This window comes from Melozone crissalis, unplaced genomic scaffold, assembly GCF_028551555.1.
Source record: "Melozone crissalis strain CALT ecotype California unplaced genomic scaffold, PUWL_Pcris_2 ptg000014l_1, whole genome shotgun sequence".
NCBI lineage: Eukaryota > Metazoa > Chordata > Aves > Passeriformes > Passerellidae > Melozone > Melozone crissalis.
This window is the reverse complement of record NW_026535792.1, coordinates 19,790,474-19,805,165: the sequence shown is the minus strand read 5'-3', so window position 1 is coordinate 19,805,165 and position 14,692 is coordinate 19,790,474. Positions and strand designations below refer to the sequence as shown.

The following is a 14,692-nucleotide window of genomic DNA, read 5'->3' as shown; positions in this document are numbered from 1 at the left end:
TATTCGAGTATACAGCAGCATCTAAAAACACATAGCATACAACATAGAAAAATATGAAGCAACATCTGAAACTCACTCGATGATCTCAACTATCAGTGCACAATTAGCATGTAACCGCTGGTTTTGGCTGCCCGTCCGTGCCAGCAGCCCCCATGTCAGTGTTTCACAGGCAGCAGCGCTTACCATCCCGAGACATCCCCACAGCAAGGCATTTCTGTAAGCGGCAGTGCTGGCAGCGGTTGCGGCTGGTGCGGTCGATCAGACAGTTCTTCTGCCGAGGACACGAGTACGTGGCATTGCTCTGCTGACTCCTCCTGAAAAAGCCCTGCCGTGCCACGGCAAACACAAGGAGCTGTTAACTGATGGAGCAAATAAAGACTCCGAAGGATAGCAAGGATAGCATACTTAAAAGTTCAAGTGCTCTACAGTCAACTAAGGAAGTTAAAACTAAAGGTTCTGTTGTTTTTGTTTTCTCTCCTGGAAATAAACAAAAACCAGTAACTAGCAAGAAGCAGTTCATTAAAAAAGTGTTGTAACACGTAAAGGAATTACACTTTTTATTCACTGATTTTACATATCCCATATTACATATGGTAGACTAGCTCTTTTCAAATGAGATAAAACTAATTATAGACCTTGATTTCCTATCTTTCCTGGGTTGTCATAGTTCTCCAAAATAGGGAGGATTCAACAGCTACCACCCTGTTCTGCTCTCTGGAGTGACAGTGGCAGGCTCTGATGTTCAGCCTTGCCAGTGTGTGTATGTGTTTAAAAATACACAGCACGATGCTGAACAGTTTCTCCTGCAAAGGACAATTTCTTAACATGCTTTTTAAAGATTCACAGAATCATTAAGATGGAAAAAGACCTCTAAGATCATCAAGCCCAAACGTCATCCCAGCACCACTGTGTTCACCACTAAACCTAAAGTGCCACATTCAAACACCTTTTGAACACTTCCAGGGATAGTGATTCCACCATTTCCATGGACAGTCTAATCCAATGCCTGCCCACCCTTTCAAATCTTCAACCTTTCAGTGAAGATTTTTTTTCCAAATATCCAACTGAAACTTGCCCTACCACAACATGAGGCCATCTTCTTTTGTCCTGTTGCTGGCTGCATGGGAGGGGAGCCTGACCCCCAGCTGGCTCCATCTTCCTATCAGGGAGTTGTAGAAAGCAAGGTGGTCACACCTGAGCCTCCTCTTCACCAGATTAAATAACCTCAGCACCTTCAGCTGTTCCTTATCAAACTTAAAACCAGTGACAGACTTGTGCTCCAGACCCTTCCCCTGCTCTGCTGCCCCTCTCTGGACCCACTCCAGCCCCTCAATGTCACTTGTCACGAGGGGCCCAAAACCAGACACAGCACCCGAGGAGCCTCACTAGTGCCCAGGACAGAGGCATGGTCGCTGCACTGGTGCTGCTGTCACCTACTGCTGCTGTTGTGAGAGTCAGTTTGATGCTGACAGCCCAAGTTTTGTTCAACTTTGTGCAGGATATAGATTCTTAAGGAGGGGAAAAGCTAAAACACGTTTTATGTATGATCTCTTTCCTGAGTAAGCCCAGCTCCAAAGCAAGCTTGGAAGGTTACGCACAGCTACGACTTTATTGTCTCCTCCAGAGAGGTGCACGTCATTCACCACTCTGCAGCTGCTTGCTTTGAAGTCCATTTCATCCTTTTGCCACAGACTGCCCAAACACAAGCTGCTGTGTGTGTAATACCTACTTCACAAGGATTCTGCAAAGATGCAGTCATTCTAAAGAGGCATTTGACAGCAGTGAGCACACTATTTTAGTTTTACGTTGCCACATAATGGATTAATTAACAGTGCTGCAAAGAAAATAGCTCCTTGGAAAGGCTGGGCACCTTTTAATTAAAGCTGGACTTTTACCAATTTGTTATTTACTCAAAGGTTTCACGCTGGAGTCCCTCAGCACATGCACAGATACTTGGTGAAGCAAACAAAGGAAGGACATCTGTATGACAAGTCTCAAGTAGCTCCTATCAAAGTGGCTGCAGACAGAAACATGGCAAAACACTGAGACAAAGCCCCTGCTCAATCTTAGCAGGAAGGCACCAGTCTTTGTTGGTTACATTCCTTTTATTAAAGCTTTACTAGGGAAATATGGAATATTAAAAACAAACAGAAGATGCTGTCTTTAACCCTGTTTTCCTGTACATAATTTTTTACCCTTTTTTTCTGCTCTTTGTTTCTATATGACAGAACTTTCAATCACTTTTTTCATGTTTGTCAATAGGTAATTGTCACTGAGACTAAAAGTATTGCACATATTGAACTCCAATTGAATGCATTTCACCCTATAATAACAATTCAACCTGAAATACCATGGAAATGTCTACCATTCCAACATCGCAACTGATCCCTCCAGAGAAACCAACTCTTGGTAAGTACATTGATTCATTTCTAGTGCTGGGAGCACCATCAGTGGAGTCTGTCACTGCAGGGCAAGGACAAGTGTGCTCACCACTAAACCCCCAGTGCAATGCCATTCACCACAAAAACAGGATTGGGGATTGAGCTGACCAGTGACTGGGTAAGGTTGTGCATCAGTCCCTGAAAATTTCAGTTCTCCAAACACTCTTCCAGTTACACTGGATGACATGCTCACACATGAGCTGCATGAAACCCTCTGCCACCTCTGAGATTCTGCAAGTCAGCCTAAACAGCATGTGAAACCAACATGTCCCAATAACCTCAAGGATCCATATGTTTTCCTTTAGCTGAGATATCTATATGTACACTGATTCTGAATTGCCACTTCGGCATATTTTATTAAGAATAGCCTTGTCAAACTGAATGTTATTTTTAGTATTATAATGGAGAAAATACTGGCCTTTTTCCTTTTCCAGATTTTCCCTAGAGACACAGCTGCTCAATACATTTTAGTGTACAATATATCAGCTAAGTTACAGCTTGAAGCTAAATTTCCAGTAGAGCAGAAATGCCTGAACCCAGGCCTTTAAAAGCACTTGCACTTTACAAAGCAGAGATACAGTAAATTGCTTTTAAAAACAAACCCAAGAAAACATCAGCACTAGGTAAAAGAAAGAAGAAAGCTTGCCACAAACTTCAAAAGCGAATCTGAACTTGTGCAGAGCTCAGAAACACAGGTATCTGACATGTGGGAGCAAATTGACAATGAAGGTCAAGTGAGGATTTTTGTTCTATGGTGCTGTCATTTACTTGTGAGTTATGTAAGCTTTTGGTGGTCCTTGGGCTTTCTCATCACTGTAAGACACGTGGGGAAGCCCCTATTACAGGAGCCTTCTGTAAGTACCTACAGTTTCTTTCCAGGCTTTTTCTCTCCTTTATTAAAAGGAGAACACTATTCTGTTGTTCTAGTCCCTCTCTTTGCCAGAGGCACAGGGCTGGCTATAATTTTTCCAGCAGGAAGGAGGAGGTGGATGCATCCTTGGTACACGAGTATACGTTCAAGCCTTACGCAAGCCAGCCCAGGCCACATGCTTCTTACTGCGTGCATGTTTACAGCCATCACTCATGTGACCCAATGGGCCAGGCAGAGGCACCCTCCTGACAGCACGGACACAGCACGGACACAGCACGGACACAGCACGGACACAGCACGGACACAGCACGGACACAGGCTGGTGCTGCACTGCAGCAGCCCCGGTGTCAGAGCGCTCTGGCCCAGGCATCCCGGGCCGTGTCTCAGCCCCTCCTGATGGCAGCACAGAGATCCAGCCCCAGCACTGAGCTCTGCACATTCCCTGTTCCTCCTGCAGATGGATCCACCTGGCGCCAGAAGAGCAGAGCAGTAACAAGCCACAGCTTGGTCCCTGTGTTTCAGACTCCTGTTTACACCAACACAGTCTATGGGTGTTTGTTCACTGCCACAAAATCAGGTTTGGGGAAAAAAAGAGCACAGGAACTTCTCTGTAAGTCAGTTGGAATAACAACTTGTTAAAAAAGGACTCTGAAATGTAAATAGCAGTTCTTGCAAAGTCTGTTAACAGTGTCAGTGGCTCCTGTGCTCGGCACTGCAGACGCTGGGTCTGAGCTGGCTCCTGAGCCACCTGTGCCCCCCGGGTGTCCCCAGTGGCACCGCACGCGCTCCCCCTGCACCGCGCACGGCTCAAACACTGAGCTCATGTTTGGTCTTTTGACAAATTTTCATTTAATGAATTGATTCCTACAGTTCATTAACATACCCACTTCCACTTCTGTATACACATATGTCTTAATTAGCTGCTCATTGGCTGTTTAATTACAAGAAAACAGCTGACAGCTGCCTTGCTGCATCCTAATGGCAGACGTTTTGGAATGACTGTATGTGAGCCTGTGACAACAAAGGCTTATTCATAATCCCATGATTTATGGCTAATACTTAAAGACTTCCATGTATCATTAAGTTTTGCAATATTCTGAGAAATTAACAATTAGTTTGGGGGGGGAGTAATTATTTTGCTGTTTTCTAAAGCAAACCAACACAAATTTTCTTCAAAGAAACATCAGAAAAATACACTGTTATACAAAAGACAAACAAACATTCAAACTGGATTTTTAACCCTTTTATGACCACCAGCACATATTTTAGTTGTTAAGGTAGGAGAGTGCTCTGACAATATTGTTTAATAAACGGTGTTAATAAAGACAAAGTCATAGTGTCACTGAAAACAGAGCAAAACCATTCAGCTTTACATCAGTAATAAAGACAGGGTGAGCTTGTGTTTGTCAACAAATGAAAGCAAGATGGGCAGGGACAGCACACCACAACAAGATCATCTAAGGTCTTAAAAGACACAAGAGACAAAAGCCAGTACTGATAAACCTTCTGATAAGCATCTGAAATGCCCAGAAATGCCCTGCATGAGGGGTTTTCTTAGAGCAGCTACATGCAGTCAGGTACAGAGAGGGATTGCTACTGCACTGGTGGGTCAGCTGGGCATGAACTACTGACAGCAAAACCCAGTAACTGCATCTGCAAATTAAATTATATAGTTCATTGAATGACCACGTGGAACTGAATTCAACTCCCAGCTAGGAGAAAAGAACATGGATGTGTACAAACCAGTTTCCTTTCCCTTCCTACAGCATAAAAGGTGTTAATGGGTTCCCACTACTAATGGTTGAGTGAAGTGCTCCATACAGATACCATTTTTTTCAGCAGTGCTCCTCCAACTACCCTCTCTTAAAAAATTTATTTTATTTGTAATAAGCCACAGAAGACTTCCAAGACAAAGTGTAAAATACAGCCTGGCTAAAACCTCAAATTTTCAGTTAAGGGGGACATGATGAAGGGGTGTTAAGTTTTCCTTTTTTAAAGGCAGATTCAAATTGAGCTGAATAGGCTGAAGGGTTGGCAGTACTCAATGCCTTTGCAAAACACTGCCACCAACTTCCTAAGAACAGCCAGCAACATCACTGCAAGGTAGGAAATGAAAACTTCCCAAGAAACACTAATGGGGTTTACTACAAATCTTCAAGTCTAGCTATGTGAAATGCAGTGTAACAACTCAACCTGGTCAGAACACTTTAAAGTCTGTGAAATGCAAGGGCTGCAAAGCAGCAGAAGAGCAACAGGACCAGCAAAAGTCAATCTGACAAGAGCTGGTCTGTGATATCATCCCTGATACAGACTAGGTTTTGAATAAACTGTATTTCTGCTGTTTATCAGTATTTCCAGAGTAACATCTAAGTTAACATTAGGATTAAGTAACATTAAAGTTCACACCAAACTGGAATGAAACCAGTCCAAGCTGAAACACCCCACTTTGCTGTGGCTGTTGCTGCCTGTAGATCATCCCTGACAGGCCTGGCTTGAGGGCAGCAGCACAGCTGTTCCCTCCTGACAGCCACAGCCCCGCTCCTGCCATCTGATGCACGTGGGTGGCTTTGTGGCACCGTGCAGAACCTCCCTGGCTTCTCTGGGACTGGGCACGGGCTGCAGCAGCCGAGGCACAGCACTGGCAATGAGCTCTTTGCAGCCAGGGACTTTTTACAAAGGAAGCTTTAGCACAACATGAAGAGCAACATAAGCATGCTCAAACCTGCAGCAGTCACAGCCACAGAAAAGCTGGGAAAAGAAAGCCATACCAATCCACATCTGGCTGCTTTGGCAGGAGCCAAGCTATGCCAACCTCTTCGCCAGCCAAAATAGTTCTGTTGGGTGAGACTTTGTTGACAGTACTGTGGAAGAGTGCAGCACAAGAATCCAGAGAATCCAGAATCCACAGCAGGTCATTTTATGCTGCCTAGGCCATGATCATGTAAACTCCTCCTGTGACTTGTGCCCAGCAGCAGTACCCCAGTCTGCCAGTCTGGGCTCTGGCATTAAAGGAGACTGAGCTTCTCAAAGGAAGGTAACTTGGTTAACCAAGTATTGATTGGCTTTAAAATTCTGTCTGAAATCGTATGGCTACAAAACTTCACTGTGCTCCTTGAAGAGAAGGAGAAAATGCCAAAATCATTCACTGGGCTACTCTTAATTCTCACCTTCTGCCTTCAAGGTTCAGAGGGGTTTCAGTGTGCTGAGCACCCCTGCCTGCTTGCCCTCCCTTCTGCCCTTCTCACCAGCTGACCCTTCTGCTGGAATCCTCAGAAGAGAGGATTGCACAGAGCTCCAACAGAACTTGATTTATAGAGCACTTGGAGGAAAATTCTTTGTTCTAGAACACAGTATAGTGCACACACATTCTCACTCAGTGCATGAAGATGAAGGAAGGCAAACACAGCTGGCAGCTTCCCTGTCCTGGGCTCCTGCTCTGCAAGGAGCCCCATGTGGGGAGGCCCAGGCCAGCAGCTCGTTAACCCTGCTGTGTCTGCACTCCCAGTACTCTGCTCCCAGACCATCGAAAGATTAAAGAGCCCTCAGACCCTGAACACAACTTGATCCTTGAGCAGAATTCTCACAACAAATGTCTGCACTTCCCACAGCTGAAATCTCACAGACTGCTTAACAACATACACCTGGAAAAAGCCACCACTTTGTTATCAGTGCATTTTTAGTACGTTTCTTGTATTTTCCACAGTAACAGCAGTCAGAAAGGGCAGAAGGTGCTGTTCCCATATCATTCCAAGATTCTTAATTTAGTTTTTTTTCCTTCATTGTTACCAATACTTCCATAAGACTGAGAGGATGTGTTAATGAAAACACAAAAATCTTCCTGTGGAAAACACAAAAGAGAACTTCATAATGTGAATGCAAGGAAGCTACTTTTTGAAGATGGGTTGTGGTATCAAGCAGGTCAGGAGAGTAGACTAAAAACTATTATAATCATCAATTCTTCACACCTCAGGTATAGATTAAGAGGAGAAAACCTATCAGCATGGGATTGCAACATTCATCCATGAAGAGAAGAACAAGCCAGAGCACGCTGTGCACACTGTGTCACCCCATGCCAGCGCTGTAATTCTGCACTAGGGATCAAAAGGGGTGATCAGCTTCACTCCTGCCTGCTGCTGGCACTGTCCAGTTCAATTCCTGCTTGTAACAGACACACTGAACAAAACAGAAATGCTTCTAGTGCAATCCTTGTTCACTTGATTTACCAAAGGTACAACTCCAGGAAAAACTTCAAAGCCTAAACCTTGCACAGCAGTGACTGCACTGCAAGGAGCAGACAGCGGTCTCAGCAAGACCTGAGCACGCTGAACACCAGGAGCACGTGCTGCTGTGAAACATCTCCCCTGCCAAACACAAGAGATTTGTATCTGCAGCAGAGGGCAAAAGAAAACAGAGGGGAGAGCTCTCCCCTATTTCAGCAGAGCTTCATCGCAATTCACAGAGCCAAACCACACGGGGAGGTTCAAAAAAGCCAGACTTGTCCTCCCTCAGCTGAATGCACTGAATGCTCTTGGTGCTGTGCTTGACCAGATCATCTCTGTACCTCTTCTGCTTATGCAGAGAGACAATGCACAGCACACCCAGCACAACTGTGTGACTGGAGGATTGTCCTAAAATCTGCAGCAGTGTAATGGTGTGTGTGTCATGGAAACATCCTATTTAAGGTCCAAATAAAACCAGTACTTCAGAATCCCCAACTATTTTATATTCAACTTAGGAGCAATGCTTGCTCTTTAAAAAAAGAAGGAAAATTATCACTATCAAAAGGATAAATGCTTCTTTTCAGACTTAATATTTTAGAAGCTTACCTTGCAGCCTTCACATGTAATGACACCATAATGGATTCCTGATGATTTGTCTCCACAGATCTTGCATGGAATAATTTCAATTTGAGCTGCAACAGAAGCACGCAACCAGTTAATTACATTTTCTTTTAAACACCTTATAAAAGCATTCCCTGATCAGCATTTGTACAGTGAAAACTAATAACCTGCTAAACATTATACTGCATTAACTATTCATTGCTGAACTGCAAGGATCCCCTAGAGCTTTGGACTAAATTATGGCTGCTCGTTATATAATAGCTTTTGGGTTATTAAAATGGGTCATTTGAGAAGGTGTTTAAGAACCCACAAGAAGGCTGGAATCAGCATTTCAAAGCCAAAAAGAATAGGAGAGTTCACATTTTGGCCAAAGAGCTAAGATGACACCAGAAAGGTTTCTTCCAAGTGTATTCATACAAGACCATAGCAGGTAACGTTAAAGCTTGCCCTGCCTGGAAGCAAATGCACCACATCCACCACAGCCACCAACACCCACCCAGCCCACACGAGGGGCCAACCCTAAAGAGAAGTTACAAGGTGAGAGCAACCCCATTTTGCATGTCCAAAACTTGCCTATCTGAATGGAAAGGGAATTGGTTCCTATTTGTGTGTTATCTACCACAGAACAAACAAGGCAGGAAAACACAGCAGCACTCAGTTTACTGAAACCAGAGGAGTTGGCACAGTCTGGAAAATGCCATTCATTTATAGGCATGAAAGCTCTGATAAATGTAGTTTCATACATATAAACCCACGCACTGAACTCAGTTTGGTGTGTGACCAGCGCTAAATGCAGCACCTTCCCATGAGAACACACAGGCCCAGAAGGGACTCCTGCCTGCTCAGGGACACCCTCACTGCCTGGGGAGCACAAGGCTGCAGCTGTTCTGCCGGCAGCTTTGGCAGCGCTGCAGTGACCAACAGCAGCAGGGCACACTCACACCTTGGGCTCGGGGTGCCCACAAACACCAGCACACACGGCTGGGTGACTGAAATCCCAGGAGAGCCCTGCTCTGGCTGCACCAGTGCTCTGGACAGGCCTCAGCTGGAACAGCGCAAGTGCAGCTCTGGCTGTGTCTGTAACTGTGACACATTAACAAGGGCTGTCCGCCTCCTTGAGGAGCCCAAACCATTCACAAGCTGCCTGACTGCTTAACAGAGCTCCTCTTTCATCCAATTTACAGCTCTCCAGCCTGTGACAACACACGAAATCACATCTAATACTGCTGTCTTACTATGCATTGGCTTAATTTCAGTTCTACTCTGCTCTCAAAAGGTCATGTCCACGCTAAAAACACTGCATTCTGCATGCCACTGAATCCCTAACTGGATGCTTATTATTAATCAAGAGTCATCTTGATTAATAACAGCAGTGCTCCATTCCACTGCAGCACGGCACAGCTCAGGATCTGGCCCAAAGCATTATAAAAAGATCATTATAAAGCAGAAGCCTAGAGGATTTGCAGCACAGCAGCAACTGTGCAAAAATCCCCCCTCTAAATATTCTCCAGGTGACACCAACTACAACAACGTGGCAGCTGAGCAGCCCCAAATGGGAGCTGTTTGCTCCCCCACTCTGCTGGGGAAGGCTCCAGGGCTTTGGCCAGGCAGGTACCAGCAGCGTTCCAAGCAGCCCCACACAGCAGGACACCACTGGGATCTGCTTCCATCACAAGGACCTTGGCATCCCCTTGGCATCCCTGACCTTCAACCCCCTCCATCCCTGCAGCAATAAAACAACAGCTGAAATTAAGAGGTCTGTTTAGGACACTTAAGGAAGGAAATGCCTCTTCCCCAAAAATGGTTTTAATTTCACTTTGCTTTCAGCTAACACATTAAACACAATGGAGCAGGAAGCGAACTAATAAAAGGGAAAAAACAACGCGTGTGCTGTTTCATTAATGGGCTACATTAATTATTACTGGAGCCTCCTGTGTTTATGAGCTTGTGGCAGAAAGGCTGGCACAACCCCCTCCCTTCACATCAACAAACTGGAGAACAGACTGGAACTCACAGAAACTCAGAATTTGTATCATGTGCAGCTCAAATTCAGAGAGCAATCCTGTGGGCAAATTCCAGAATAGCTCTCCCAAATCCCAGTTGTGCCTTTCCAACACATGATTCTTTTTCTCCTGTGCTGCAGTGAATCAGCAGCCTGCTGCAGCTCCTTGGACAGGGCAGTGACAAGGCTTATCTCCACAGCTACATGGCAACGTATTTTTTACATTTCACTTTTATATCCATAATTACTGCCTTATTTTGAATAGGTATGATATAATTGGATCTAGTTTATCTACAATCTCCAGCATGTTAGTTAAATCACCCATGAAGCCTGTCTATGCAATGCCTATTTCTTAAGCAACAGGACATTTGCAGAGCGTTTCTGAAGGAATGTAACATGCCTTCAAAGTGATGGCCTAAAGCTAGGTTAGTAATAGTCTAAAAGGTGCCATAATTAGTCCCAAATGCATTTTCCAGGGTGCTTTACTGGTAAAAGAGAATCTCCACAGATTCACAGGCTCCAGCTGTGCCAGCATTTGCCCAACATCATTTTTATGAGCTCTGGCACCAAATCAGGAATAGTTTTAGAATTCCTGATTTCCTCAAATTTACATCTTCAAGGTACTTACTGTCAATTAGGCACACAGCATTTAAAACTGCAGCTCAGTGCTGCACTCAGGGATGCAGGACAACGGGACGGATCTCGGAGCACAGATCGCACAGATCGCTGGGGACTGCCACAACCAATTGTGGTACAAATGAACGCACTGAGATCAGATCAATTACTGCTCCACGTGGTGCCTGTGCAAACCAACTCATTGAAATGGAACCCCTGTCGCAGGTTCATACACTTCCCATGCAGCATGAAAGGACTTCAGATACTTTAAACTTACTAAATGCAAATTGCCTGTGCCAAGATTATGCATTTTTTCTTACAAGGGTGAAAATATTTTCCCCACTTTTAACTTTGACATGCAAATATGTACTTGCTAAAACCTTGTTCTTATGCAAACAAGGCAGGTGGGAAATATTTTTACATGTCAAGAATATGTTCCGACTTGGTTTCTCACATTCCCAGAGTTACTTAAAGCTTCCTACTGTGCTCAAATTAATTGTACCTGTTCTCTGCTTACATTTATTTATATGGTATATTTTTCAAGATCACATAAAATACTCTAATTCATGCTTTAGACTAGAATTAGCCTAAATTACAGTTTACAATTTCTGTCTCCTGGGGTGGTGCTCAGGCTGATTCAGACTGGTTCATGCATGAGCAAATTATTTCTTAAATATGAACTGCAGAAAAAAATAAACTCTTGTGGTTGCTTAGGAACTGCCACAGATACCCAGGTGACAGATGTAGTTTGTACTCCCAGATTAAAGGCCTAAGACTCTTTCACACCCTGAAATAACAGTGCTCCACAATCCTACCAAGGCTATCCTGTGCCAAGGCAGCAAAGAGGAGAAATAAAAGCCCAAACAAACCACCAAGAGCAACAAATGGAAGCTGGAGCACGAGACCCACCACCACACAAGATGCTCTGAAAGGGCTCCTGAGTGAAAGCAGGGACCTTGCAAGGGCTGGAGGCAGCAATCCCCACAAACTGATGTCAAACGAGCTCATTCCACAGCACAGGAGATGCTCCTCAGCCCCCCACCAGCACCCTCGGTTCATGTGCCTTCCCTTGGAGCTGTTCCTGTCTCCAGGCTGCCTGCAATGTCAGCTGAGCTTCCAGAAATGGAGTGTGGACCCTGATCTGTGCAAAATCAGACTGAACAGGAACTTGAGCCCAAGGATTACAGGGAGAAAAACACCCACTGTTTTTCCCTCTGAACCTTATTCTCCCTCCCTCCACTCTGTCTTCAGACAGCAACTGTGTGAGGCAGCTCTGGTATGCTCAAATAACACCACAGTCTCCACCTAATTCCTAGGGAACGTGCCAGTGGGACTCCATGACACTCCTGCTGGAACAGCAGATGTGCCTCATTCCCTCCTGCTCCAGGGGACTTTGCTCCCAAACCTGGAACAGTCTCACTGGGCTTGCCTGCCTGTTCTGAGTTCCCTCCCCCAACCAAATCCCCCAGACAGCCTCTCCCATTTTATTAATTCCCACATCATGAAATGTTGCTTTATTCCTTGTCCAGTTTTTCCAGTAGAGAAGCAAGAAAATCTAATTCTGTATCTGTAAGGGAATGCACTGTACAACTCATCATAATCTTTGACTTCTCTCTTCCTAACTCACTGGGGCAGACAGATGAGGGCAGGAGCCTGCACAGCCAAGCAAAGCACAGCTCACCTTTCCCCCCAGCTCTGTCACTTAAACAGAAACACACAGAGCCTCGGTGTGTTACCAGCTCACTTTGAAGAACACAGAGAAAAAAACTGTCTTCCAAAGACAGAAGTTTTTCCTCCCCATTAACATTTGTGAATAAAATGCTTGTTTCTAGTTAATTAATTGTCTTGGGGGAGAAAAAGGACTTTTCCTTTCCTCCTTCTGCTTTCACACTTATTTTAAAATTGTACATGCACACAGTTAATAATTTTTCCCAATTCTCGACAGGAAGGAAACCTCAGATTTGGTATCCTGGGAAGAGCTCTTTAGGAATGCAAAAATTGGTCCCATGTCTGCCTTTTAGGGGAGATCCATCCAGCTGACCTGAGTGATCTAGAAAGTTGGGTAATTAATGAAGTTAATTGTCTTGTCTGCTCTAGAGTGAAGGCAGGAAGAGAGGAAAGGAAGGGAGGAAGCAAGAAGGAAAAAGGGCGTATGATTCATCTTATTCATCACAGACACCACGAACCCTTGAGTGGAGAAGCCTCCTCTTCACTCAACAGTGAAGGAATTTAATGATATTTTAATTACAAGCCTAACTTTTAGAAGGTGAAAGTCAGGTAAATCCCACAATGTCTTACTATTTCTGAATTTAAAAATTAGCATTTTCTGGAAAGGAAACCTGTGCAGAAGGTGCTCCCTCCTGCCAGGGTTTGTGGAGTCCCAGCTGCCCGGCACCAGCGAGACACGAGCACGTCTGAGGAGCTCTGGCCACAGCTGCCAAGGCAGGAGCTGCAGGGATTGCAGGAGCTGCAGGGATTGCAGGAGCTGCAGGGACACCCTGCTGCCCCCAGCATGGAGGGACTCGGGCAGACGCTGCTGGGTGTGCCAACCCAGCCCCTCCTCCTGAGGCCTCTGTGGCACTGCGGGCACTCCTCACATGCCCGGCTCTCCAGCAGAGCCCCCCCAGCTGCCCAGGGCTGCAGAGAGCAGGCGGGGCTGCAGCTGGCACTGCCGGGGCTCAGGGCACCGTGCAGGAGCCATCCCTGCCCAGGAGCCTTCCCTGCACGGGGCCCACCCGTGCCCAGCCTCCCTGGGTGCAGCTAATGCACATGAAGCACACACAAACTGGGCCAAGCTGCTTCTAGAGGGATGCACTTTGTGCCAGACATCCCTGCTAGTGCTGTTTGTAAGTATATTGATTAAATTAGGAGGCATACATATTCAGCGACATATTCATCCATATTCATTGCCTCAAACAAGGGTACTGCATGTAATGTGGTATTTAAAGCAACATGATATCTGATCACAAACTGAATTAACACGGAATGATTTTACTATATAATATTCTAATCTTCCTGCATTTTCAGCTTCATTACCTAAATAATTTGCTCTGTCATGTACCCTAAGTAATTTGAGCTGGCTGCAATTACTCGCCTGCGAACACCTGCAGCTTGCACAGGCTGCAGTTGCACGGAAGCGAGCGCTGGTGGCAGCACAGCTCTGCCACCCAGCCCTGCCCTCCGTGGAGTGACCCTGTCCCCTCACACAGCCCGGACACTGAACCCCCCCGGGACGCTGGGGAGACACCTGAGGCCACGGCAGAACACAAGGAGTGTCTGACAGAGCCTGCTCACCCCTCGTGTGAAGGTGTGCTTGTTCCATGCACCAGCCCCACCACAGAGACACTGAGCAGCCCCCACTGGAGACTGCACTGACAGACCTGGCAACAAACAGCTCCAAAGAACTAACAAAACATCTCATGGCTGCGTTTTCCTGGGGTCCAGTAAGGTTGAAATTCCAGCAGAAGCCTTCCCAGCACGTGGGATATTCTTTGCATCTTCCTCTCTGTTTCAGATTCTCCTCCCTACAGCTGAGCCTGGCTGCACACTGTCCCTCAGGGGGTATCAGATGGGGAACGTCTCAGATTTTCAATTTTCACATCTTTGGAACTGCTGATGCTCTCAAGCTTGGCTGAAATGTTTTGGAAATGGGGAGGACTGGGGTGATGGGCAGAAAACCAGACAAACACAACCAACCTTTCCAAGCCTTGTTTCCTTAGGAAATCACACTGGTAATAAAATAAATACTGAGGTTATACTGGTACAAATCCTTTGAAGTGTGTGGGTGTGCTGGGTGGAGTAGAAACGAACATGGCCACCAAAGTATTAATTAAAAGTAAGGTATGAGCAACACCTCAAACACACGAGGCAGAAATGCTGCAAGGCTGGGACGAGCTGTGGGCCTGGGCACATCTGGATCCTC

The 14,692-nt window shown here is 45.6% G+C and overlaps 1 protein-coding gene across 2 annotated transcripts in view; it reads right to left on the bottom strand.

Annotated features, from left to right (window-relative positions):
- The window catches only part of RORA (RAR related orphan receptor A), a 348,106-nt gene that overhangs the window by 13,317 nt on the left and 320,097 nt on the right, over window positions 1-14,692 (bottom strand). For both annotated transcript variants that reach the window (XM_054272791.1, XM_054272792.1), the window contains 2 exons: window positions 8,139-8,224; window positions 184-325 (listed from right to left, as the gene is read on the bottom strand). In XM_054272791.1, coding sequence (XP_054128766.1) covers window positions 184-325; window positions 8,139-8,224 — 228 coding nt within the window. The remainder of the gene's footprint in view (window positions 1-183; window positions 326-8,138; window positions 8,225-14,692) is intronic.